Source organism: Lycium ferocissimum, chromosome 9 (assembly GCF_029784015.1).
Source record: "Lycium ferocissimum isolate CSIRO_LF1 chromosome 9, AGI_CSIRO_Lferr_CH_V1, whole genome shotgun sequence".
NCBI lineage: Eukaryota > Viridiplantae > Streptophyta > Magnoliopsida > Solanales > Solanaceae > Lycium > Lycium ferocissimum.
Window position 1 is genome coordinate 10,951,804 of NC_081350.1, and position 24,124 is coordinate 10,975,927.

Sequence of the window (24,124 nt, forward strand, 5' to 3'; positions counted from 1 at the left end):
TTTGGCCAATTAGTGTAAAAAACACTTTTGAGCAGCAATTTGTGTTTGGCCAAACTTTCAAAAAGTGCTTCTATGTGTATTTTTTTTCTCAAAAGTGCTTTTCAAAAAAGTGTCTTTGGGCAGAAACTATTTTTTTTAGCTTATGAAAAACTGCTTTTACTACTCCCCAGAAGCAGTTATTTAAAAAAATAAGTACTTTTGAAAAAAAAAAAAAAAAACTAATACCAGAATACCACAAAGTCATATGCTTTGCTTCATATACCTGAAATTGCATTGAGGCGGCCTTCATAGAGAGAGAGATCTGTGCGCCGTGCCTAAGAACCAGTGAGAAAACTGTCACGACCCGGCTACGGGCCATGACGGGTATCCGGGACTAACCCCCGAACATCGCTCATTCTGTTACTCATCTGCTCTCATTCGTAATATGTGCTCGTAATCATGGAAAACTAATAACATTTGAAACATATTTACTTTATAAACATAAACCCTTTAGGCTATCATAATAATATATACACATACATATACATAAGAACTAGTGAGACCATATTGCCCACACATATGTATCTACGAGACTCTACTAAAGTACTAGACGTGTAGACGGTATAGGACCCCGTCGTGCCCAAAACATGAATATATACCTATGTACCAAAATAATAAGCAATGGCACCTCCGGAAAATGGAGTGCTCTCAAATCAGCTACTAGCTCCTACGATTCTGGATCACCTCCCTGCCTACCTGTGGGCATGAACACGGCGTCCAAAGAAAACGGATGTCAGTATGAACATTGTACTGAGTATGTAAGGCATGAATGAAATGAACATAATAGAGAAATCATAAGACATAAGATGAGGACATAACCTTCGAATGGATACATTTTATGCATATATCATACGTAGCATATCATATGACTTACCATAGCGTATACATTATCATGTCATACATATATCATCATACCATTCATACATCATCATATCATTCATACTTCATCATCGTTAACCCGCATCCGGGTAACCATCATATGCAGCCCACTAGTGGTGATCGTGTCCGGCCTTCTAGGCGCGGTGGAATCATAGTAGCCTGCCGTAGCGGTGACATGTTCGGCCAATTAGGCACGGTGGAATCACAAGCAGCCCACCGTAGCGATGACATGTCCGGCCAATTAGGCGCGGTGGAATCACAAGCAGCCCGTCATAGCGATGACATGTCCGGCCAATTAGGCGCGGTGGAATCATATCATCATGCATATCACAAACTTATCATTATCATTCGTCTCATAGGCACATCATCGCTTTATCATAACTTAGCATTACTATATATTTGTCATCAAACATACATTAGGACTTGGAAGTAGCTATGGCTATATCGGGGTGACATAAGGTCGTGAACCCCCGATTAGGTTATGGAGTGTTCATAATCGTTATATCTCACCTTGGAGGAACTAACATTTTAAGGGGAGCGCACATAAGGAAAACATTAATAGATCATAGTTAACACCATTAACTTCGTAGGAGCATCATATCATGAACTCTAGGATATTTAGACTTAAGCTCATCATTATCATTGTCGTATTCGTAATGTGTCTCCCATCTCATAAGGCTATTCATGAACATAGGCTCTTAGTCTTCCGGAATATAGGAAATTCATGAAGAAGAAGGAAAATCATGCATAGGATTCATGCCTTAGGAAGAAAGGTTGAGCCTTACATACCTTTGTCGCTAACTAAACTACCACTTGCTTGTCCTCCTTTAATGTACACGTTCTACCTTCAAGAGAATTCATATCGACATTAGCTAAACAATCATAAGAACGTGCTTACTAATGCTAGAGAAAATTGGGCAGCATTTCCCTTGTTTATATGACTTCCTCCATATTCCATATCAACTCCCAAACATTCATAACAACAATCACAATATCATAAACAATAATTCTCATTCATTTACATTATTCGCATTTCACAATTTCCCTTCAATTCTCCAAAATCATGATCGTAGTTCACCATCATGTTCCTTCACATATAATACTTATTCCATGTTCTAAATCTCATTTATAACGTATTCATAGTCACAACATATCCATATTCATGATTCAATCCAAACTACTACTCAACAATGATACTATTCACACATTTATGACCCATTTTCTATACTCTTCTACAATCCAAGTGTTTCAACTTATCAATACTTCAAACATCATGAAAATACCATGAAACTTACCTTGGATAGTGGTAGAATAAGTCTTGAGTGGAGTACTCTTCTTACACCCAAAACCCTAGTTCACTCCTCTTGAGATTCCTTAGCTTAGATGAACTTTGATGAATTTCATACACTTAATTCACTTGAATTCTTGATATTGATCTTTGATTTCCTTTGTTTTCTTGTGGATGAAATATGTGGAACCTTCTAGAGGTCTTGAGAGGTTGAAGAAGTGTGTGGAAATGAAATAAATGGTGGGAACAAACTTATATAATCAGAACTTGTTCAGTTCTTCAGGACTTCCATGGACACTTTCACGGTCCGTGGAACCTTTCACGGTTTGTGGAACTGGTCGTGGTTCACCACTGGCCAGACATAATTTCTGTTGGGAGTTATACGGACCCTTCCACGGTCCGTATAAGGTTACACGGTCCGTGGAAGTGGCCGTGTAATCCACAGCTTCTCCGAAGTTGTTCCCGTCGTCTCGTTTGATCTCCAATCCTTATGGAACCTTCTTAACACTTGTTTAACACCTCAATACCAATCTAAGGGACATTATAACTCTTCCTCAAAGCATCCTTAAAACATCATTAACTCGATACTCGTAATTTTGCCCGACACACAACTTATGACTCGCTTTCCTTAACAACTTTCTTTCCTTAACTCGAATGTCTCTGGAAATCTTAATTAGGACCATTAAAGACTATTTCTTACTTGTCAAAATATCGTATACATCCTGCCCTTCGTTAGTCTATTCACTGTGTGCTAACGGGGATTTTTTCGAGGTGTAACAAAAACTTTAGTCCAGGGGTGTATGCAGCATTGAAGGTGGGGGTTCAACCCCTAACTTTTGACGTGGAGCATAAATTTATGTGTAAAAATCTATTAAAATTGCAATAAATAGTAGACATGAACTCATAAAGTTTAATTTCTGGATCCGCCTCTGCTTTAGGCCTTGCCCTTTAGGTTTTCCCAAACTAAATACATAAATAGATACATGGATGAGAGGGGGGCAGTAAGGAGTTCAACTTATTCAACATAAATACAACACATTATTGTATCTGATAATGTATAAAAGTTGTGAAGGTAACAGGGAAATGACGGTATGAAATTTTCATCATAAAAGGGATAAACCTTTAATCAATGCATCATTTTACTAAAGATCAATGACAGGGAAAACGTCATTACGGATCTGAAATAACCCAATTAATGCACCAATCTGTGCTTATTACATAAATGCAAAGAAAAGTCTTTTACGGGAAAGCACATTATTCCGGGAAACAAAGGAAACACATAGTTTCGGGAAAAGGCAACGCATCATTACAGGAGAAGAGAATAATGCACCGTTTACATAATTGCAGAAGCCCAAATGATTTTAACCGAACCATCCGTAAATATTACCTTAATATTCAAAAGCTCTCTGAATATATGCTCTTCTTCTTCTTCGACCATATTGCTAAAAAAATATGTTCTACTTCTTCTTTGACCATATTGCTACAAAAATCATGAGACAATTACTTTATGTCTGAGAAAATCTTTCTACACAAAATCATATGCAGTCGACTCAACATTGAAAAACTACGCTACTGTTATCGGTCATGCTATGTTTGATTGTTGGAAATATTTTTTGTTATACTCCACATTTCCAGAGCCTGAGCGTGACACATGCTTCCTCAAACATTGACAATCACGTTGTTACTACATAATTTAAACTCACGTTGACGATTATATTTCGTATTTTTGTGCGCCGATTATTCGCAAGCTGAGGTGGGGCCCACACATTGAGATTTTTTTTTGGGACATGTGACAATTTATACGAATCACATATGCGAAGTTAAACATAACTCAAGAAGGACCCTTGAGCCAAATCAAAGTGGAAGTCCTCCAAACAAATATTTTTAAGTAACGTTTTCGGGTGATCTGACTTCGAGGGCAGAAACGGTATTATAAGTTTAGAATTTGGAAACATACCAAATACAGAAGTTGTAGATAATTGAATTAGCTTTCCAACCATAGGTCGTGGGTCCACAGGTGATGTCGGGACAATGAGATATGGACGTTTTAAGGCGGAAAGGTCGCTGCTAGAAGCCCAAACCGGACCAACCGGGTTAGGCCCATGACCCATGTTTATTTAAGTGATAAATCAGCCTTTTCTACTCATTTTTCAGAACAAAACACCCAGAAAATTCTGGAGAAAAAGAGAGAAGAGAGCTTAGAGAGAAAAGATCAATTTTGACCAAAATCGAAAATGAAGAGAAAAGTGTTCTACGTTGCGTCGCTCCCAATTTGAGCTAAAAATCGACCAAAAAGAAGGGGGTGGACGTGGTGGCTGCACACTTGAGGTAATATTAAGGTTCCTTTTCATTGCTAATAAGTTTATTTAGAGTTCTACCGAACTAGAACTTATAAAATAGTGTGATAAATTCATTTGTTGGCGTTGTGAATCATGGAATGAGATTTGAAGAGAATTTTGAATGAAAATGAATGTATTCAACTTGTAGAATGTGGAGGATGTTTCTATTGATGTTGTTAGTATTAATTTCGACTTCGTTACGGAAATAAAAAAAAATTATGAAATAGTTATATCGCGAATTGGTTGGTTGGAAAATTTGGAAAATAATGATTCTATGGAATATTTTGGAGCTGGAAATATTATGTTTGTTGGTATTGTTGATAATGATTTGGCAGTTAAATTCTCGGGGATGTCCAATTTATAGGAGGAGTCAAATTTGGAAAAAGTAATGGCTTGGAATTGGGTTCTTCGATGTTTATGGCTAATGTTCGATGCCTACCGATGTTATTGATCGTGAGAAGTCGAGGCTTGAGTTGGATTAGCTTAGGAAGCGATCGAGGTATGTAAGGCTTACTTTTTCCTCTTGGCATGTCTTAGACGTACTAAGGTATGACATGACTTGTGCTTTGGGGGTAATTCCGCTCTTACGTTCCGAGTATGTGTATGATCCTTAATTGCTCATAATGTGACACACTTCATATAGTCCTTAAGTCTTATGTATGTTTGGGTTTCAAATAGTGAATAAAGGATTTTGTTCCTAAAAGATTTTAAGTCTAAAAACGTCCCTAACTTTTGCAAACAAAACCGGATTACCTCGATATGCTTGAAATGATCCTCTAACGTACAATGACTTAAGTTTACATAGACTCGGAATGATTTGATATACGACTATGGCCTCTATTATACTTTGATATACTTGTAATATAAGATGTGTTTCCGAGTACCGTCCGAAAGCTATTTGATATTACTATTGTCCGGATTTTTAAATGATGATTCATGTTGACTACTTCATTGAGTCTTTGAAAATATTTTATGTGTATAGTTTCTCACTACTTCTCGTGCCCCCTCAATATGTCCTTTTCGCGTCCCGGCCAGATCGTATTCGAGCACCTCATTGCATTGTTCATCGCGCCCTCACCGCAGGGCGGCACGTTATATTTACCGCGTCCACTGTGTTATATGATATGATGATATGGGAGAGGTGGCCGGATGGCATATGATGATTCCGCACCGCGTCCTCACTCGAGGCCGGGCATCACGCACGTACGCATATGTTATGATTTTAATTTACCGCGTCCCTATCGAGGGCCGGGCACGTTACATGAACAGCTTTTATATACGTGTGTGTTATGATTTTACTCACCGCGTCCCTCCTCGGTAGGGCGGGCACGTTATATGTTCATATGATGATTTTATGACATTGATACGCGTAATACATGTTTGTAAAGGCAAGTTTTATGATTTTCCGTACTCCTTACTTCGCATGATCCCGCCACCACGTGTCATGCTTTACATACTCAGTACATATTCCGTACCGACCCCTTTTTTTATGCGCGCGTACACCCGTATGAGCCGAAGACTTTTTAGTAGGAGACATTCCGGCGGGATCGGCGAGCTCCTGGAGTTCCTCGGATACCGAGTCGAGCATTATGTTGCGACGCTTATATGTTAGAGACTTTGCGTACGTGTTGTGGGTATAAGACGTTAGACGATTTGTTACGCATTGTATTATAAGTCCTATATTGTTTTATATGTTCCGTATTTTCATTGATTCGAGAAAGGAAAAATGTACACTATTCTCCGCAAAATTTTCATTATGTATTTGTGTCATAATCCGAGAGAGGCCGTGTGATTATAAGAACAGAGTCGGAGGTTCGCTTTTGCCCATCACGCCCTAACGGAAATTAGGGTGTGACATTTTTCACCTTTTAGTTCACAAGAATATGATTGAATTTCACATACATTTGGAAGTTTGAAAGGCGAACGTTTTGGATTTAGAGTTTAAAGCGGTGCCTTTCTCTTTCGTATGGTGATGCAATTGTAGCCTTAAGTTGCTGAAATAGGTAATGTATAAATAGAAACCCAAGGAAAACAGTAAAATGAATACCTTTTCGGATCCCGACCCTTTTCAGGATGTTCTTATATGGTGGCTTTCTGCCTTCAGTAATACTGCCTCGCGGTATATGTGGGTTGTGAAGAAAATAGTGAAAAGGAAGAGTAAAAGTTAACGTTCGCGCTTCGTTGGTTTTCTTTTGGTCGAAGTTTTTGGGATTCTTAAATAGGGTTCCTTTTGAAAACCAACTTTATATATATAAGGGACGCTTTTAAGTTGCATGCCCTTTTACTATAAGTAAGATAAAGCAAAATAATAGGAAGAAAAATCAAAAAAAGGAGAAAATAGATAAATAGGATTCCTAGCTTTTTAGAACGTCACGTCACCTGATCTATGTTCTGCAATTTTATATATATAGATAGATAGATGATTATATAACCGTTGCAATAAATGGTCTATTGCAATAATTATAACTGTTGCATAAGGATAAGGTTATAGGTGATATTGAGACACTTTTACCCTTAAACCATTGTATTAGTGTAAAAAATGTTGCTATAGGGTTACTTATTGCAACGACTATGATAACCGTTGCAGTAAATAATCAGCAGCAACAGTTTGTTCGAAAAAAATAATCTATTGCAAAAGTTATTAATTCTCTCATTATTATTTCCCCTCTATTTTAACTGAACGCCACAAGCTTTTAAGCGGTTCTTTTCTAATTGAATCTGCTAACTAACTAATTACAAATGCAGCGAACTAATTTAAATACACTTTTTTACATATCTCAATAACACTGATATCATGGTAAATAATATATCATTGTACTTTTCGACATATCTCAAGAAGATTAATTAGTTTACAAATATTAGGAGTAAATAGAAAAATTGGTACTTAATAAATGTTACAATTAAACTGTGAATTTTGAAACTCTAATATATCTTACCAGTTACCAACTAGTAACTTTTAATTAATCTGAATACCAAAGTTATAATTTCAGCCGTACAGTTTATAAAAGTATTTAATTTACAGTTTTCACAATATAATGATGAAAAACTTTGTTACTTGGCAACAAAAGAGCAGGTAGAAAAGCATTTAATTTATACACACTGATGTACCAATATGATTTAATACAACATACCATGCAATTTATCTTATTTTTTCATTTCACTATCCCGCTATTTATAGACGGCTAGTTATTGTTATCCTTTTCTTTTTTTTTTTTAATTAAACCATCACATAGTGATGGGAATTTATTAAAAGAAAAAATCTGTACAAGAGTACTGCTCCAAAAAAAAGCAGAGTATGAAAGCAAAAAAAAAAAAAAAAAAAAAAAAAAAAAGCTATGAAAGAAGCTAACAGCAACAACTTAAAATAAGCAAAAAAACAGTAAAAAAAAAAAGAAGTCTTCAACAATGACCAAAAATTCACATATACGCGGGGTTCGGGGAAAAGCAAAAAACAGCAATGAAAAAAGCAATTTGAAATACAAATTCTGGTGCCTTGGCCTTCCTCCATCTCACACCTCCAAGCTCTCACCAGGTGTGATAGTTATCTTTTGAGTGGTCTAACCGTATAAATATTCTTTTATACTGTTGGTCTAGAATAGCAGTAAAAAAATTTTAAAAAAACAAAGAATATTTTTTTAGAGATTGTGATGATATGGAGTGAACAGCTAACAGTCCAAGTGTGCTGGCAGGAGTCAACATGGACCAGCTGACACAAATCATCACATATCTAATTACATTGCCACCACAAAGAAAATCAACATTGATTTCTTGCTATCCTCAAGATTTATCTTAGCTCCAATTTGACTTTTATCTTAATCTTTCCGATTGTTCTTGTACAGTACATCAACCAATCAACTTTCTTGAATTTAGTGCAACAACTATGAGTGATCAAAAGGATCAGGTCAATGTAGGCTCTGATCTCCCTGCTGGTATGAAACTTTTAATCTTAATGAATTTGGATCATTTCATTTGCTAACTGATTCACATTTTGATTGTTTTATCTGTTAATGTTGTTGTTTTAATTAGCTCTCACTGCTGAGGATCGTGCAGATCTTGTAAATTCCATCAAGGTGCTCATTTTTCCTGCTTAAGTTATTTTCATCTATACTATGCATGTGGCTGATGAGTGTTTGTGGATATTGAAATGAATGTTTTCACTTTTTAGTGATTTGACTTTTTTGTTTTTTCTGTCAGTTTATTGTTTTTACTTGTATTTTTTGGTTATATGTGCTGCAGAACAAGCTTCATGATTTGGCAAAGGATCACTCTGGTTTTCTGGACAAACTTCCCCCAAACATTAGGAAACGTGTTGATGTCCTCAAAGAGATTCAGGTTTTACTCTAATCACAAGACTTTTATCTATCTATTTTCTTACTTGACAATGATTATTTCAAGTTGTATATAGTGCTTGATCCTAATTGCATTCTTTATAGTAATTATAGATAGTATGTGAAGAAGTTGACCCCTCATTGCATTTCTAGTTATTTCTTTCCCTTTTTGACCAATGCTATGCAAGTACATTATTCTATCACAATAAATCAGATTTTTTGTAACCATTATTCACATCATCTAATTGAGTTCAATTTGATAATTAGTGAAGTTAGACTTATGCACTACAGTGTGGTGTTGAGACAATCAAGAAAAGACGCGCTGTTGCCTTGTTCAGTTTTATGTCATTTTTCCTTTTTTTAATTGCTTGAATAGGGTAGTAATTCAATGCCTAGTTGGGTACAACATTAAAATCTTTGACATGATCAATGCAGACCGAATATAATGAATTAGAGGCACAGTTCCTTGAGGAGAGGGCAAATTTGGAAGCAAGGTTCTACAAGTTGTATGAGCCACTTTACAACAAGGTAATGTGTGTGTGTGTGTGTGTAGTACATATATATGTATAGTTGATGTAACATACTCTTTGGTGCATTTGCAGCGATATGGGATTGTGAATGGCATTGTTGAAGCTGGAGATGAGAGCACAGTAGATAAAGAAACCAATGAATCAGCAGGAGGTATCTTGCAAGTCAATTATGTTTTCAGTCCTATGTTTGCTAGCTTTTTTCTGATAAGTAATGAAACTTGGATACAGATAAAGGTATTCCCCATTTCTGGCTGCTAGCAATGAAAAATAATGAAATACTTGCTAAGGAGGTAATGTGTGTTCTATTCCTTTTAATTTATCTGCCTATATAGCTTGTTCAACTTATTGATCAGCCTGCATATATTTCCACCGTTCAGATTACTGAGCGAGATGAAGATGCCCTTCAGTATCTCAAAGATGTCAAATGGAGTAGACTTGATGATGCCAAGGGCTTTAAGATTGAGTTCTTCTTTGATACAAATCCCTATTTTAGCAACAGTGTGCTTACAAAGACATATCATATGATTAGCGAGGATGAGCATATCCTAGAGAATGCAATAGGGTACAGCTATATTTTTCTTTCGCCATTAGGAAAATTCTCTCTGAAGTACTTCCTTCTAAATGCATGTCTTTGTTGGGTACCTTTAGGACAGAGATCGATTGGTTTCCGGGGAAAACCTTGACACAGAAGATCCTAAAGAAGAAACCAAAGAAGGGATCCAACGATACAAAGCCAATCATAAAAATTGAGGAATGTGAAAGTTTCTTTCATTTTTTTGATCCACCTCAACTACTAGAGGATGCAGAGGAACTTGATGAGGAAACTGTAAGTCGCTTTGGGGAATAAATTACTTCAAGATGCAAGTTGCTTTCCGTTCCTTGCTGCTGATTGGTCTCACTTTTTGTGCTGTATGTTTTCAAGGCTGAATTGCTTCAAAGTCAGATGGAACAAGATTATGAGATTGGGTAAGTCCTGTAATATTGACTGTCTTAAAACCGGAGTGGCTGTTAGTTTAACCAGTTATTAGGTAGATGAAAAATTGAAATGACATGAAAGGCATGGTTTCAACTTTGATTGCATATGCTGAACCTTAACAATCTTGTCAACTTTTCTGTTCTTGATAAAGTGGCCTTCTGCACTATCTTTTATTTGACATATGCTACACCTTTTGGAGAGATGCTGTTGTAATCTTTGAGGTACAATTCTACATTACGAGCCTCTTGTGCTGTCAGATCATTTGTCTCTTCAGCTTAACTGCCCTGCTCGGATGAGTGACTTTGTGCAGACTGGAATGGAAAATCCTTCTAGTAGTATTCTTTAGATTAAGAATAAGGACTGAGTCGAAAGTTCCAGAATGACATTTGTCAGTTAAAAATATCTGTTGAGAAAAAGAACAGGAAGGGTGCTCCCTATGTTTGCCAAGTACTAGCAAGTAAAAAAATATCTCTATAAAAGATCATTATAACCATAAATTGTCTGGCACTTGGACTGTTTGTTAGCATTTTCTTTCTAAAAATGGATTTCCCTGCATTGATTGCCAGGTATTTTTCTGATCGATTTGAGGAAATACGCTGAGCAGTTATAGTGATTTGTTATTGTAGGTCAACCATTCGAGAGAAGATCATTCCTCATGCTGTGTCTTGGTTTACTGGAGAGGCCGTTCCCACTGATGATGAAGAAGAAGGCGATGATGATGAGGAAGAGGAAGATTATGTGGAAGAGAATTATGAAGAAGAGGATGATGACAATGAGAATGAGAAAGGCGATGAAAAGAATGTAAAGAGCACCAGTGAGGTGTAATATCCCTTCACCTCATGTAAGAGAAAGCAAGAAATACCCAGCATTTAAAGTTGAAGCATTTGCATTTAAGCATACAACTGCTAAGATAGTCTGAAATGTAGCTTCAGTAGATGTTTGACCTTACAGCTATTCTAGCGATTGTTTGCAAATGTTCATCTTCTTGTTATGCTTTGGCATACTATTATTGTAGTGATAGTATGCCAAAGAGCATATTAAATTTGAATTTTGCGTCATTTTCTTGTTATCTTCCCATCTCTTAGTCTAGACTAGATAACACTTCTTCACTTTTGGTAATTGCAGGATGGCAGTGCAGAAACTAGAGGACAATAGAGGTATCCGAAGCTGCACGGAATCGTACCTTGTGTTGTGGAAGCGATTTGCTAAATACATTGATTTTATTTATTTATTATTTATTTGTTTATTTGTCTGATATATTTCTCTAAAATAGGACTCTTGCAGGAAGATAATTCATATGTTTGAACAAGCAGTTCAATGGTTTATTCAACAATTTAGCTGGTATATGAGATTGCAATTTTGAAATTTTAACATGCGATATTGTATTCCCGATGACTATCATTTTTTAGTATTATTCATTTTCACTATTTACTAGTTTAACTTGGGGAGTACCTTCTTTTTGAAGAATTTAGGCATGCGGAGAGAGGAAAATGAAAAGCAACTTTAGATATTATGCAACAAAATCCTTTGGTACAACAGAAATGTTTTCCTCAAAAATACTTGCAAGTGTTTGGCTACCTTATAATTTGGAACGTTTTCCACCAAAATGGGAAAATGACTTCGTTTTTTTCACAAATATTCCAACTCTTATTCAATCTCATCTTGTGTCAATCAACAGTTGGACACTGTCAGCAATATTTAATGTCCAAAATATCACCAAAAGATTGCCAAATGCAATACCATACACCTTGCACAATCACAATATATCACCTGCTTTTATGTCCAGTCAAATAATATATGAGGGAAAACATTTTCAACAAACAGTATTTCTGTAAAAATATTTTTCACCATACCGAACACAATATTTGCAAGAAAATAGTACACTGGAAATGGAATGGAACTGCAATGTGCTTAGCTTTGATTGTAAAAAGTTCTGATCTTTGTTATTATCCAAATGTGGAAAAAATCTGGACATGTTTTACAACATTGTATGTTTGTCACGTTTGAGGCTATCAAAATGCATCTCTACCAAGTAAGGCTAATATAATTAGGTCTTTATAATCCCATTTGTGATGACTAATATTAACCTGAAACACCTTATGCTATAATCCACTCCAATTCATGAATTTTTTCACCTCATCATATAACACTAAAACAGCTGCTGCACCAGTACTTCTGAAAATATTAGACATAGCTCCACGGTAAAATGAATTAAATCCTTCTGTCTTGTAAATCCTCCGCCAACAATCAAATGTGCTTCTGTACATTGGCTTTTCTAAGCCAGATTGCATCATCATTCGCCTCCGAACTGTATCCAAAGGATAAGAGAACAGGCCAGCAGATGTTGTGACTGCTTGAGCGACTACCCAGCGTTTCCATAATGGCACATCTGCTTCAGAATTTTCAGCCATCCTGTCTTTTATGGTGTCAAAACCCCCAAAGTAAAGCCCTCTGTGAACAATCATTCCATGAAGAGAGGCGGGAAGTCCCCTGTAAATGCCTCGAATTCCATCTTTCTCATGTATTGTCCTCAGAAAGTGGTAAATGCCACGAAACTGACGAGCTTCATACCGACCAAGGTCAGCTGCGAGTCGTGTATGGGCAATATCTAGTGGATAAATGATGATCAATGTTGTACAACCAGCTGCAGACCCGGCAACAAAATTAGCTGATGAACCAGCCAAAAGGTGACCATCTTGAAAGTTGCTGTGTAAGATATTCCTATAGAGATCCTGTGTTCAGAAAGTATGCAATTAGTTCTTGAGACACAATAAGCAGTAATTGAACTCTTCAATCCTCACTCAAAAGACACAATAAGCAGCAACAGAAGCTCTAGAGGATTTTAGTGGAAAAGTTAATGAAATATTTAAAATAATAGTCACGCCCCTCCCCACAGGAAGCATGCACAATTTCTTATCAACCACTAGAGGTAATTTCTGTGGCAACTCAAATATACACTAAGTCAGGGGAGTGTATATATCGTGCATAAAAATATCAACAATCGTGTTTGCATATGACATGGCTGGTTCTGTAAAACCAGAAATAGGTTGCAGATGCCTTCGGGTGGTGGTAAGTTTAGAAAAGACACTCTTCCATTAATGTATTTGGCTGTGCTAAGAGAGCCAGGAAAGAGGCAGCACATTGACATTTGTAGTCAATCACATAACAATGAGAATAGGTACTTTTTTGAAAAATAAAACCTGTTCCAGACTCAAAACTCTGTGCCCGTGGCCGGACAACTCAGAGTTGACAATAACATGATCTCATAGTATATGCTGACCTTAACAACTATACCTAAAGAAAATGAGGTACATGGTGGATTTAACATGCCAGGAAAACAATGGAGTAGAAAAGGGTCTCAACAAATGACTTGTAATTCCGAAATATTTTGGTGTAATTGTTTTACAATTATAATATGAGCAGACTGTAATTTTCAATAGACGATTATGTTATGAACTTTTTTGATAACCGAAAGATCAAAGGTAAAACTATCATGCTGTAAACTAAAGCCAGAAACTATTCAAATGCCTGTTTTGTAGTGTACAAACAAGATGCATGGATCCCCATTCTCCAATGACCTTTCACATCGGATTCCATTTTGGAGAAAATAGAGGAGGAGGAAAACAAGCAGCTCAGAACTCAAAAATCTTCTCATAAAGAGTCACCTCTTGCTGCTGTAACAAGATACTTGCTAGCATGAACAGGAAGTATGATAGATTTCAGCTTTACATATGATAGATTTCAGCTTTACAACCATAACTCAAGCAAATATAGCAAAGGATTATGTTTCGCGGAGATTTTATCTTTTGTATTTCCAAGCGCTTAGTTCCGTGAGTTTATCTTTTTAATTTAGCTTTACCACTGGAATATGATAGTTGATGTGCTAGTTGGAGTATTAGCAAGCTAACTATATAATAACACACACTTTTCAAGCAGAAATTCAATTATTCTCATAGTATGCATAAACGAGGAATTATGGATACCATTAAAACATGTTGATGCTTCCAGCACAGCTACAGCTATGTCTTGTAACTCAACATTAATTGCCATAAACATTGGTTTCAATGGTCTGAGAGACTAGGAAGGGAAGAGAAGGACCTAGAGAGTAGCCAAATTGAGAGTGGCCAAATTGCTAGAGGACATAGAGAAATTCCCAGGTACCAGCAATGTTCTTGATTCATTGAGATGGAAACAGAGTGAAGATGGGGCTTTCTCTGTTAGCAGGGCATACAAAATGGAAAGTATCCAGCAAAAAAGTAGCTTTGAGGAGAATGGTTTTGAGAAACTTAGCACCAACCAAGGTAAAATGTTTTACATATTTTGTTGCCAGAAGGGCATGCCTGACATATGAAGTTATAAAGAAACAAGGAATGACTATAGTATCCCGGTGTTCATTATGTGGGAAGGTAGAAGAGACCAACAACCATTTATTTTTGCATTGTAGTTTCACAGCACAGATTTGGGCCACCTTCTTTAGTCTCACTGAGACAAAGTAGACCATGCCTGAACATACCGCAGGTCTACTGAGTTGTTGGATTAGAAGAGGGGGAAGTAAGAGCCAAAAGGCATGGTGGAGGATAATCCCACATTGCATATGGCGGACAGTTAGGAGAGAAAGGAACAGTAGCTATTTTGAAGATAGGTCCAATTCCATTCAGAAGGTTAAGTGGAATTGTATTGTGTCTTTTTATTTTTGATGTAAAGAAGATAGGTCCAATTCCAGTAGTATTTTCCTTTCTTGTTGTAGTAGTATTATTTCCAGAACAATTCATTTACATAACTAAATTTGGGAATTTCTGGATTTTAATATGCGAGAGTTCGAAAAAGATTTGACATTTTTGATGTGAAACAAGAAGACAAGAAGTACAATTAGTTTTAAAAATTCAAGAATGATGCATTTCTTATTTTAGTATTCGCATATTACGTGTTCTTAGTCTTCTATTACTACTTACTGTTTCTTCTGCTTTAGTTTTCTTGCTATCCTGATGATTGTTCCTGTTTTACTTGAGCCGAGGGTCTATCGGAAACAGCCACTCTACCCTACAAAGGTAGAGGTAAGGTCAGCGTACACTTTACCCTCCCCAGACCCTACTTGTGGGATTACACTGGGTATGTTGTTGTGTAAAGAAAAAGGTGTAGAGGAAACAGAACAGCTTGTAGAATTATTAAGATCTTTTTTTTTTTGTTTGAAACTGGTAATTTGTATTCCTCAGCATTTAGGATATGCTGGAGACCATCAAAAAGAGTTAAACTGAAGACAGAAAGAGTAAAAGAAATAGTTACATTGACCTTAATAAATCTACAAACTGATCTATATCGTCTAATCCTATTTCTTTACACCAAAAGTAGAAAGATACTATACAATTCCATTTGACTTTCTGAGTGGAATTGGATCTATCTTCAAAACACCTTTCATTCCGTTCTTTCCAAATAGTCCACCAAATACAATGAGGGATCATCCTCCACCATTTTTTCTGGCTCTTGCTGCCTCCTCTTCTCATCCAACAACTTAGTAAATCTACAGTATGCCCAGGCATAGTCCAGGTAGTCTCTGTCAGGTTGAAGAACAAAGACCAAAGTTGTGCTGTGAATTTGCAGTGAAGAAAAAGATGGTTGTTAAAGGGGAGCCTTGGCGTAACTGGTAAAGTTGCTACCACGTGACCAGGAGGTCACGGGTTCGAGCCGTGGAAACAGCCTCTTGCAGAAATGCAAGGTAAGGCACACGTACGGTGAACCCTTGTGGTCCGGCCCTTCCCGGACCCCGCATAGCGGGAGCTTAGTGCACCGGGCTGCCTTTTTAAAAAAAAAAAAAAAAAAAAAAAGATGTTTGTTGGTTTCATCTGTTTCATTGCAAAGATAACATCTGGAAACTATGATGCGTCCCTTTCTTTTCAATACTTCATGTGTTAAACAAGCTCTCTTTGCCACCAGCCAAGTGAGACGTTTCACCTTGGTTGGGGCTGGACACTTCCATATTTTGATCCAAAAGTTTGACTGCTCCCCATTCTGCACCATGTCCTCCTTTTTGTAAGCCCTGTTTACAGTGAATTGCCCATCACTATTGTGTCTCCAACTCAAAGTGTCTGGATCAGAGGTAGTGCCATGAAAATTACCAATCCTATTCAACAGACTAACCACCCTTTCCACCTCCCAGTCATTCAAAAATATTCTAAAAGTTAAGTCCCATCCCTGAGCACTCCAAACTTCATGTATAGCGACCTCTGGGTTGTCACTTAAAATGAATAGATCTGGATAAACTTCCATAAGTGGGACTTGTTCATTCCAAGCATCTTTCCAGAACTTTGCTTTTTTCCCATCTCCTACTTTCATCTGTAAGTTCCTTTCCAACTTTGGCCACAGAGCTCTTATTGTTTTCCAGACTCCAACACCATAAGTACCATTGCTCACATTAGTACACCGTGGAGTGAGTTCACCAAATTTGCATTTAATAACCTCCTTCCACAGTGCATTTTCCTCACTATTGTACCTCCATAGCCATTTCATCAATAAGCTATTGTTTTGTGATCTCAAGTTTCTGATGCCCAAACCACCCCCCTCTTTCCCCTGCATTGCTATCTGCCATTAAGATCTTTGTAAGTATTTTTTTCTCTGTTTCTGCTTCTGAAGGTCCCTAGCATCTCCTTAATGCTGAAGAATACAACATTACCATTTTCCAAGGGGGAAAAAAAAAAGGAAAGAGGAGGACCTAATAAAATAGCTGCCTAGTAAAAACCATTCTTCCATTTCATCTTCTTCTGTTCCCACCCTAAACAACTGAACGTAAGGCAGCAATACTTGTGTTGAACTTGAGTCTGAACCAGAACCAGTTGAACATGACTTTAGCAAGACTATGATTAGAAGGAAATGATGAGAGCTTCCAAATAAATTACACATGCTGTGTAGCATTATGCTCAATCTAGGATGTGGAACTACATAGTGCTAAATCATTGTTGTAATGTTGAGTTACTTAATACTCTCTCTCTTAATGCTAGAATCAATGAATTTAATAAATGATTATTATGTCTTTTCATTTTTATTTTTTTTCTTTAGTATGTGGTTAGTCCATGATATTTCCCCTAGTTTTCACTTTTCACCAGAAGATTCGAAATAATTCTTTTCCGACTCATCCCCAGTTCTCACACAGGTTTGAGACTCGAGGGAGTATTGGCCTGCCACTCTATCCTCCTCCCACTTAAGTACCAGGCTTTCATCGGCGGTAGGATTCGAACTCGTTATGTGCGCCTAGCCGCCTACCACACATCCCGAATCATACTTTCTTTACCATTGAACCAAATTCCTGGGGGCAAGATCCAGAATAAATCAAGTGGTTTGATTTTTCATTTAGCAAACTCTTAGCTTTTGTACCGCCTTTTTCTCCAATCTAACCAGTGTGGCAAAGTCCAGCTGGCAGGATTTTTGGCCAGTGCTTCTCCTGTTGAAAACGAAAGTGAAAGTGGGAATCGAAATGAAGCAAGGTAGAGTACTACCTGCTACATGCAGAGTGAAGAAAGACAAGAAGGGGGAAATGTTATCTGGGAGCACGGCCGGGTGAGAGAACCTTTCAGAGAAGGCAAGAGGCGGGACAGAGTGAAGTGGGAAAAATCCGAACAGGCGGCAATCTCTCTTCAGATCAACTCTTCGTCCCTCTCCTCCTACAGCAGCATGTCCATCGTCAGCCGAAAATATAACCCACAGGTACCCCCTCATTTCCACCCTCATCCATAACGCGGTAACGGCCTCTTCTTCAAGCCCCTCCACCTGTGTCGTTCTGTGGAAAATTCCTTTCAACCACCCAAGACAAATCCTTTGTACAGAAGAAAATATTCTTCGTTTTAAAAATCAGTTCCCTGTACAAAAGAAATTGAATACAGTGAAGGGAACGTAACTGCTGCAGTCAACATTATCTGAAGAAGACAGATGATAAGATTTTCAGACCTAATGATTACTGACGTTGAGTCTTTAGAGGAGTTTGGTTTTCGATTCATAAACTATATTCCAAGAATGATTGGTAAGTGGTATTTTTATGAAACTCCAGGTCTATTTATCTAGTTGCCTTCAAGGTTGTGGGATTTTCTGATATCTCAGAGAAAATAGATGAAATGGAAGAGAAAGAGGGAAATAACTCTGCGAGCAGGGCCGGGTGAGAGAACCTTTCAGAGGAGGCAAGAGGCGGGACAGAGTGAAGTGGGAAAAATCAGAACAGACGGCAATCTCTCTTCAGATCAACTCTTCGTCCCTCTCCTCCTACAGCAGCATGTCCATCGTCAGCCGAAAATATAACCCACAGGTACCCACTCATTTCCACCCTCATCCATAACGCGGTAACGGCCTCTTCTTCAAGCCCCTCCACCTGTGTCGTTCTGTGGAAAATTCCTTTCAACCACCCAAGACAAATCCTTTGTACAGAAGAAAATATTCTTCGTTTTAAAAACCAGTTCCCTGTACAAAAGAAATTGAAAGCAGTGAAGGGAACGTAACTGCTGCAGTCAACATTATCTGAAGAAGACAGATGATAAGATTTTCAGACCTAATGATTACTGACGTTGAGTCTTTAGAGGAGTTTGGTTTTCGATTCATAAACTATATTCCAAGAATGATTGGTAAGTGGTATTTTTATGAAACTCCAGGTCTATTTGTCTAGCTGCCTTCAAGGTTGTGGGATTTTCTGATATCTCAGAGAAAATAGATGAAATGGAAGAGAAAGAGGGAAATAACTCTGCGGGTCAGGGTAGTGGCAAAGCATACAGGGCAGAGCAGTAGTGGGTAATGAACCTGTGAGGCAGGGTTGTGTTGAAGAAGGGTAAGTCTAAAAGCCTCTTCCCAAAAGCAACCTAGTGTTTGAGAAGACAGAGAAACTGTATATGATTGAACTGTCACATATCCAACTAGGAAAGTTACACTTGAACACATCTACTGAACACGGACAGAGTTTCCTCAGATGGAAGGAAGTTGATTTTGTTTGCTGAAAGAAAGCTGATTTTGTTTCCAGTATCATGTTTCCAGAACAAATCGTGGTAGCTTTTAGTTTTCTGATACCTCAGAAGCAACAACTTTGTCCTAAGCTTCTAGAAACAAAAATGATGAAAAATTTAGAGTGGACTTAACATTTACAGGTATAGATACGGGAAGGAGTTGGAAGCAGGTGTCAGATTAGTGTTAATTTTGGGAAGTACAAAAACACGAGACTAAAACTAGGATCTTATTCGCAGTTGATCTCAGATTAAGTCCACTTCCATTGGCAGATCTGCTAATCCAAGAAATAAAAAATTGAAGTGCTGTATGCATATGATCTTAGACAATGCTATGGTAGGCCTCATATTGTCTTCGACCAAAGCAGTTGTTCCACGAGCATTGAGCTGCTTGAAAGAATTGGAAACAGCTTGGGTGGAAAATAACATATATTATCATGTTATTCATCAATTCATGATGCTCTATGACAAGCCAACCCCAATCTTCTTACATTCATGAAATTTAAGAATCAAATTATTTTCAATTTATATTTCCTTCCATGTGGTACTTGGAGCCAGGATAAAGGTGGAGAAATTTGGCAGGTTGATGAGCCAGCTTAGAAATAGTTAAATATAGTCTAAATATGATGAATCCTCTAGTCCTGAAATTGGATAGCCACAACTAAGTCGAGATTAAGGGTAGTTGATATATTGACAGGTCAATGTTGGAGCATCACACCTCTAAAAGAACACAATATGTGTAAAATCTCAAAACATCAAAGACGCAAATAGGACGCGAGACTACATCTACTAATCCTTCTTACTATTGACAGCCTCAACCTCCACAAAGCAAGTCAAAACCAAATAGAACATGAGTGTTTTTCCCTTTTTTTAATTTATTTAAACATAAGAAGACAGAACATAACATCCACTATATCACGAATTCATATATGATTGCCTTCTTTTGAAATTAGATCCTTGAAACTATTCATCTCGTACTAGGATAAATTTTGAATTTTCATTATTCCCCCAAATATCCTTGTGTTTCTGATTTTCATTAGTAAAAGATTGTGACTCCAGTCCAAAAAAAAAAAATGCCTTAAAAATTCTCAAACATCCATCTGTTTGAAGCAAGAAATGTTAGTATTTTACTGGCACTTAATAGTTCATAATAACTGGCATTTTCCCACTCTGCATTTCCAAAATCGAGCCCTATATAATAGCTTGGGCCTCTATTATCCATTCAACTATTACAGCTACCCTGTCCTCTGAACATTTTTTTTCCAATATCAATTAGTTTTATAAATAGACACCAAGATGGATTATGAGGATACAGATATAAATGTTACAAGGATGAAGTAAGCATCCCAGAAACCAATCCAACAATCTATACAACAATGAATATCCTCAATGCGCCAAACAAATTAATTAAATAAGAGGCAGTTCCTTGACATTTAACATAGCTCTCAAGTCTGTCAAATGTTTTTATATTTCTGTCATCAACACCAGCCAAAAAATACACAATGAAACTGTCTAAACATTTCCTTGCATTTTACTTGTTCAATCCCAACCATCTATGAACTGACCTACTGTTCTCTGAAGTACTGATTTCACATTGAGAATGGCAAATATTGTGGCTCATTGTTCAAGGTAAAACTACAATGAAGTAGTAAGTGATCCACATCTTCCACATGGTTGTTACACATGCAACACCCACTGACAAAATATAACCTCTACTTCTTAAGCTATCAGCTGAAAAAAAAAAAAAAGTAGGGACTTAGTAGCTCAGTTGGTTGGCTACCTGAACTTTCACCTTATTGGTGAGAGTTTGAATCCCCAAGTTGTAATCCCCTCCCCATTTCCCCCTCCCTACCCCCTATGTAATTTAAAAGAATAAAAATAAAAAATAAAAAAAGGAACATCTGAAAAAATGGCTTCCCATACAGCACACCATGCACAAAGAAGCTACTCTTTTAAGTTCTTCGTTTTCCATAACGACAACCATATGAAACTTGTATTTCAGCCAGTACTCGGTTTCTAGGATGACGTTATAGAGATTTTTAGGAAATTTACCTCTAAAAGTTTCTCTGAGAAGTCATGCTACCCTATCCTCTAAACTACTCCAAAATAACCACGTTTCGTATGCGTTTGTTACTTTCTTCCAACATAACTAACACTTCGAACTAAATGGATCAATAAACTTCAGCATACTTTTGCTCAAGACTATCATAGCTTCTATTCATGACATCAAGCCACATTACACCTTTAATCACCTTGACAAAATGGCATTTGAAACTCTTAATCATCCACATACACATTAACCAATAAAAGAAACTGTCAAAGGACAATAATCACCAACTGAAATATCAAAGTCGACTACACGTTACTAACTTTTTAATCTTCAATCCTCACACAGATTACTATTTCTTGTCAGCTCTAATAAATATCACCATACATTTTAAACAAAGAAGAGAAAATATCGTCACAAAACAATCAGTTCAGCAGTTCACATAAACAAGAAGTTACACAGCAAATGTTCAATAAAGACATCCATTTCAACAGCAACACAAAGATAAGCAAAAGTAAAAATAAAAAGAAATATGAGTACCTTACCTTAAGAGAGAAGTTGAGAGCAACAGAAGGATAATATCTGATAACACTGCTACCATTACCTCTCCAAAGAGAAAGAACACCTTCTTCCTTAACAGTTCTAACTATACAATCAACCATTCCCTTAAACCTCTTATGAGGACCACTCAGTATAGCTATATTGCTTTCTTGGGTTTGTAACAATAGTTTTGCTCTCTCAATTGGTGCCACAATTGTGTGTACAGCACCACCCATTACTGCTCCAGCCATTAGATCTCTATTGAATGTTACCCACCAATTTGATGGCTCAGATTTTCTTGAAATACCCTTTTGTTCCCCTTCACCATCCTCTTCCACCATTTTCTTGTTATATTAAAAGTAAAAATGCAATATTTGTATGGTTTCTTGATATGAAAAGATAAATACAAACTTATGGGGTTGCCTTAAAAATGAAATAGCTTGCAAGGTTTTCTATATGGGGTTGCTTTGATTTTCTTAGTTTCACCAATCTTGAATAACGATGGGGGTGTTTCTGTTTCTGTTGTAATGTTATATGTTTATCCTTTTCAATTTTTGTGTCTTAAAGACTGTTTTTTCTTGATAGAGTCGTGTATAACAGAATTACAAAGCGTGGTTCATTTCATTTGCTTGATGGGATTGTTGACAATTGAGAATTGAGAAATGAGGTTTTGAGATAGATATTCGGGTTGGATGTTCAGCTTAGCTTCTAACTTGACCCTTTCCTATATAAAGTTTGACATCTCTTGTTATATCATACTCCTCTTTCTAATTTACGTGCCACAAAATTAAGTCTATTTTTGAAACTATATTTACGCTGTGTAGTTTATATTTTGTGTATAAACACCTGATTTAGTGTATAAATACTTTTTATACATTTTGTACAAGATTGATACATTATATTTAATATTTTTTCGTCGGTATAATATTGTATTAGGCTACGTGACATAAATATTTTAAAAGGCTGTGTATTTTTGAAAATTTTCTTCTTTTTTTTTTCTGTTCCAAAATAGATTTTTTTAGATCACAATATAGTAGTAAAACTTAACTTGTTAAACTTTGTGTAATTGAGACGGAAACAGTACATAATAGAGTAGTAAAATGACATAAAAGGTCCCATCCCTCCTCTTCTTTTTTTTTCTGTTACAAAAGAGAATTTTATTAGAATATAATATCATTATATCTTTGAGAAATCGCAAAGAGTAAACTCAGTAAAGGGTAGCATAAGTAACACAAAATTGGAGTATAAGGAATGCAGTAGTAGGTACATATCTTACTTTCTTTTCCATTTCACTTCTTTCTTTTTGTTTGGTTGAGAAAAGGAAGCATGCATAAGAAACTCAAATTAAAGTAATCAGACAGGTTGATTCGATTCGATTTTATAAAATTTCGATTTTCGTTTTTTTCAGTTTTGATAACCGAAATCGAACCAAAGTAATTTCTGCTCGATTCGATTTTCATATTTTGATTCAATTTTTCAATTTTGGGCCAGTCAAATTAAACTTCCTTTTCAAACAAATATATAGGTCTTAAATTTATTTTTGTTGCAATTTTTTTTTTTACTCCAAGTCATAAAATAAATTACTTAAGTAGTTTATACAGTAGCTTCTTGGAACTTCAAGCCAAACTCAAAATATCAAACAATATTGATAAGAATAAGAAAACGATAAATCAATTCCGGCAAAATTGAGTAGCACAGCTACTTCATCGTTCTTTTAGAGCCTACTTCCATGATTTGTGGAAAGTGATTAAAGTGGACCATTGATTATCTTTTTGAATCATTTAAGAGTTTAATGACGAGTAAATTACAATTTTTCGACGTAAAACTCAAATTTCTGCTATGAAAACCAAAATGCACACATAGCACCAAAACATTAATGCATGAGACAACCTTAGCATGAGATAAGATTGTTGATCAAAATGAGAGGTAAGGCACAGGCAGGCGACCAGCAACACAATAGTTTGAAATGGATATGTGCTTCTTCGGAACTGGATTTGATTTTGGATTTTTAAAAAAAAAAAAAAAATCAGTTTTTTGATTAAATTGAAAACATGAACCCTTAAAATCAAATACCTCACCGAAATATTGAAATTGTAAAACAATTAACTGTTAACTGACTGAATAAATTGAAAAATCAAAAAGTTTGATTCTATCGGTTTTTCGATTTTATGCACACATGAATCCCTCAA

General features: G+C 36.6%; 2 protein-coding genes and 1 long non-coding RNA gene across 4 annotated transcripts; 1 reads left to right on the plus strand and 2 right to left on the minus strand.

Moving 5' to 3' along the window:
• Window positions 1-225: 225 nt before the first annotated feature.
• Window positions 226-6,774, minus strand: LOC132069210 (uncharacterized). Its single transcript, XR_009417699.1, has 3 exons — window positions 6,593-6,774; window positions 3,594-3,648; window positions 226-314 (listed from the first exon to the last, which is right to left on the minus strand). It is a non-coding gene; the product is annotated as an uncharacterized LOC132069210 (long non-coding RNA).
• A 1,356-nt stretch (window positions 6,775-8,130) lies between these two features.
• On the plus strand, window positions 8,131-11,757 carry LOC132029622 (nucleosome assembly protein 1;2-like). 2 transcript variants are annotated; one of them, XM_059418906.1, is made up of 12 exons: window positions 8,131-8,474; window positions 8,572-8,615; window positions 8,782-8,877; window positions 9,309-9,401; window positions 9,476-9,554; window positions 9,632-9,693; window positions 9,781-9,965; window positions 10,052-10,229; window positions 10,326-10,369; window positions 11,006-11,198; window positions 11,505-11,536; window positions 11,664-11,757. In XM_059418906.1, exons 1-11 carry the CDS (start codon window positions 8,426-8,428, stop codon window positions 11,532-11,534), a joined length of 1,053 nt encoding a protein of 350 aa, XP_059274889.1. In that variant the 5' UTR covers window positions 8,131-8,425; the 3' UTR covers window positions 11,535-11,536; window positions 11,664-11,757. The 2 variants fall into 2 exon arrangements, with proteins under 2 accessions (XP_059274889.1, XP_059274888.1); XM_059418905.1 differs by having other exon boundaries at window positions 8,132-8,474; window positions 11,653-11,757.
• A 448-nt stretch (window positions 11,758-12,205) lies between these two features.
• LOC132029623 (probable ADP,ATP carrier protein At5g56450) lies at window positions 12,206-22,645 on the minus strand. The gene is made up of 2 exons (XM_059418908.1): window positions 21,941-22,645; window positions 12,206-13,111 (listed from the first exon to the last, which is right to left on the minus strand). The coding sequence occupies exons 1-2, from the start codon at window positions 22,274-22,276 to the stop codon at window positions 12,482-12,484; spliced, it is 966 nt and encodes a 321-aa protein (XP_059274891.1). The 5' UTR covers window positions 22,277-22,645; the 3' UTR covers window positions 12,206-12,481.
• Between the last annotated feature and the right edge of the window lie 1,479 nt (window positions 22,646-24,124).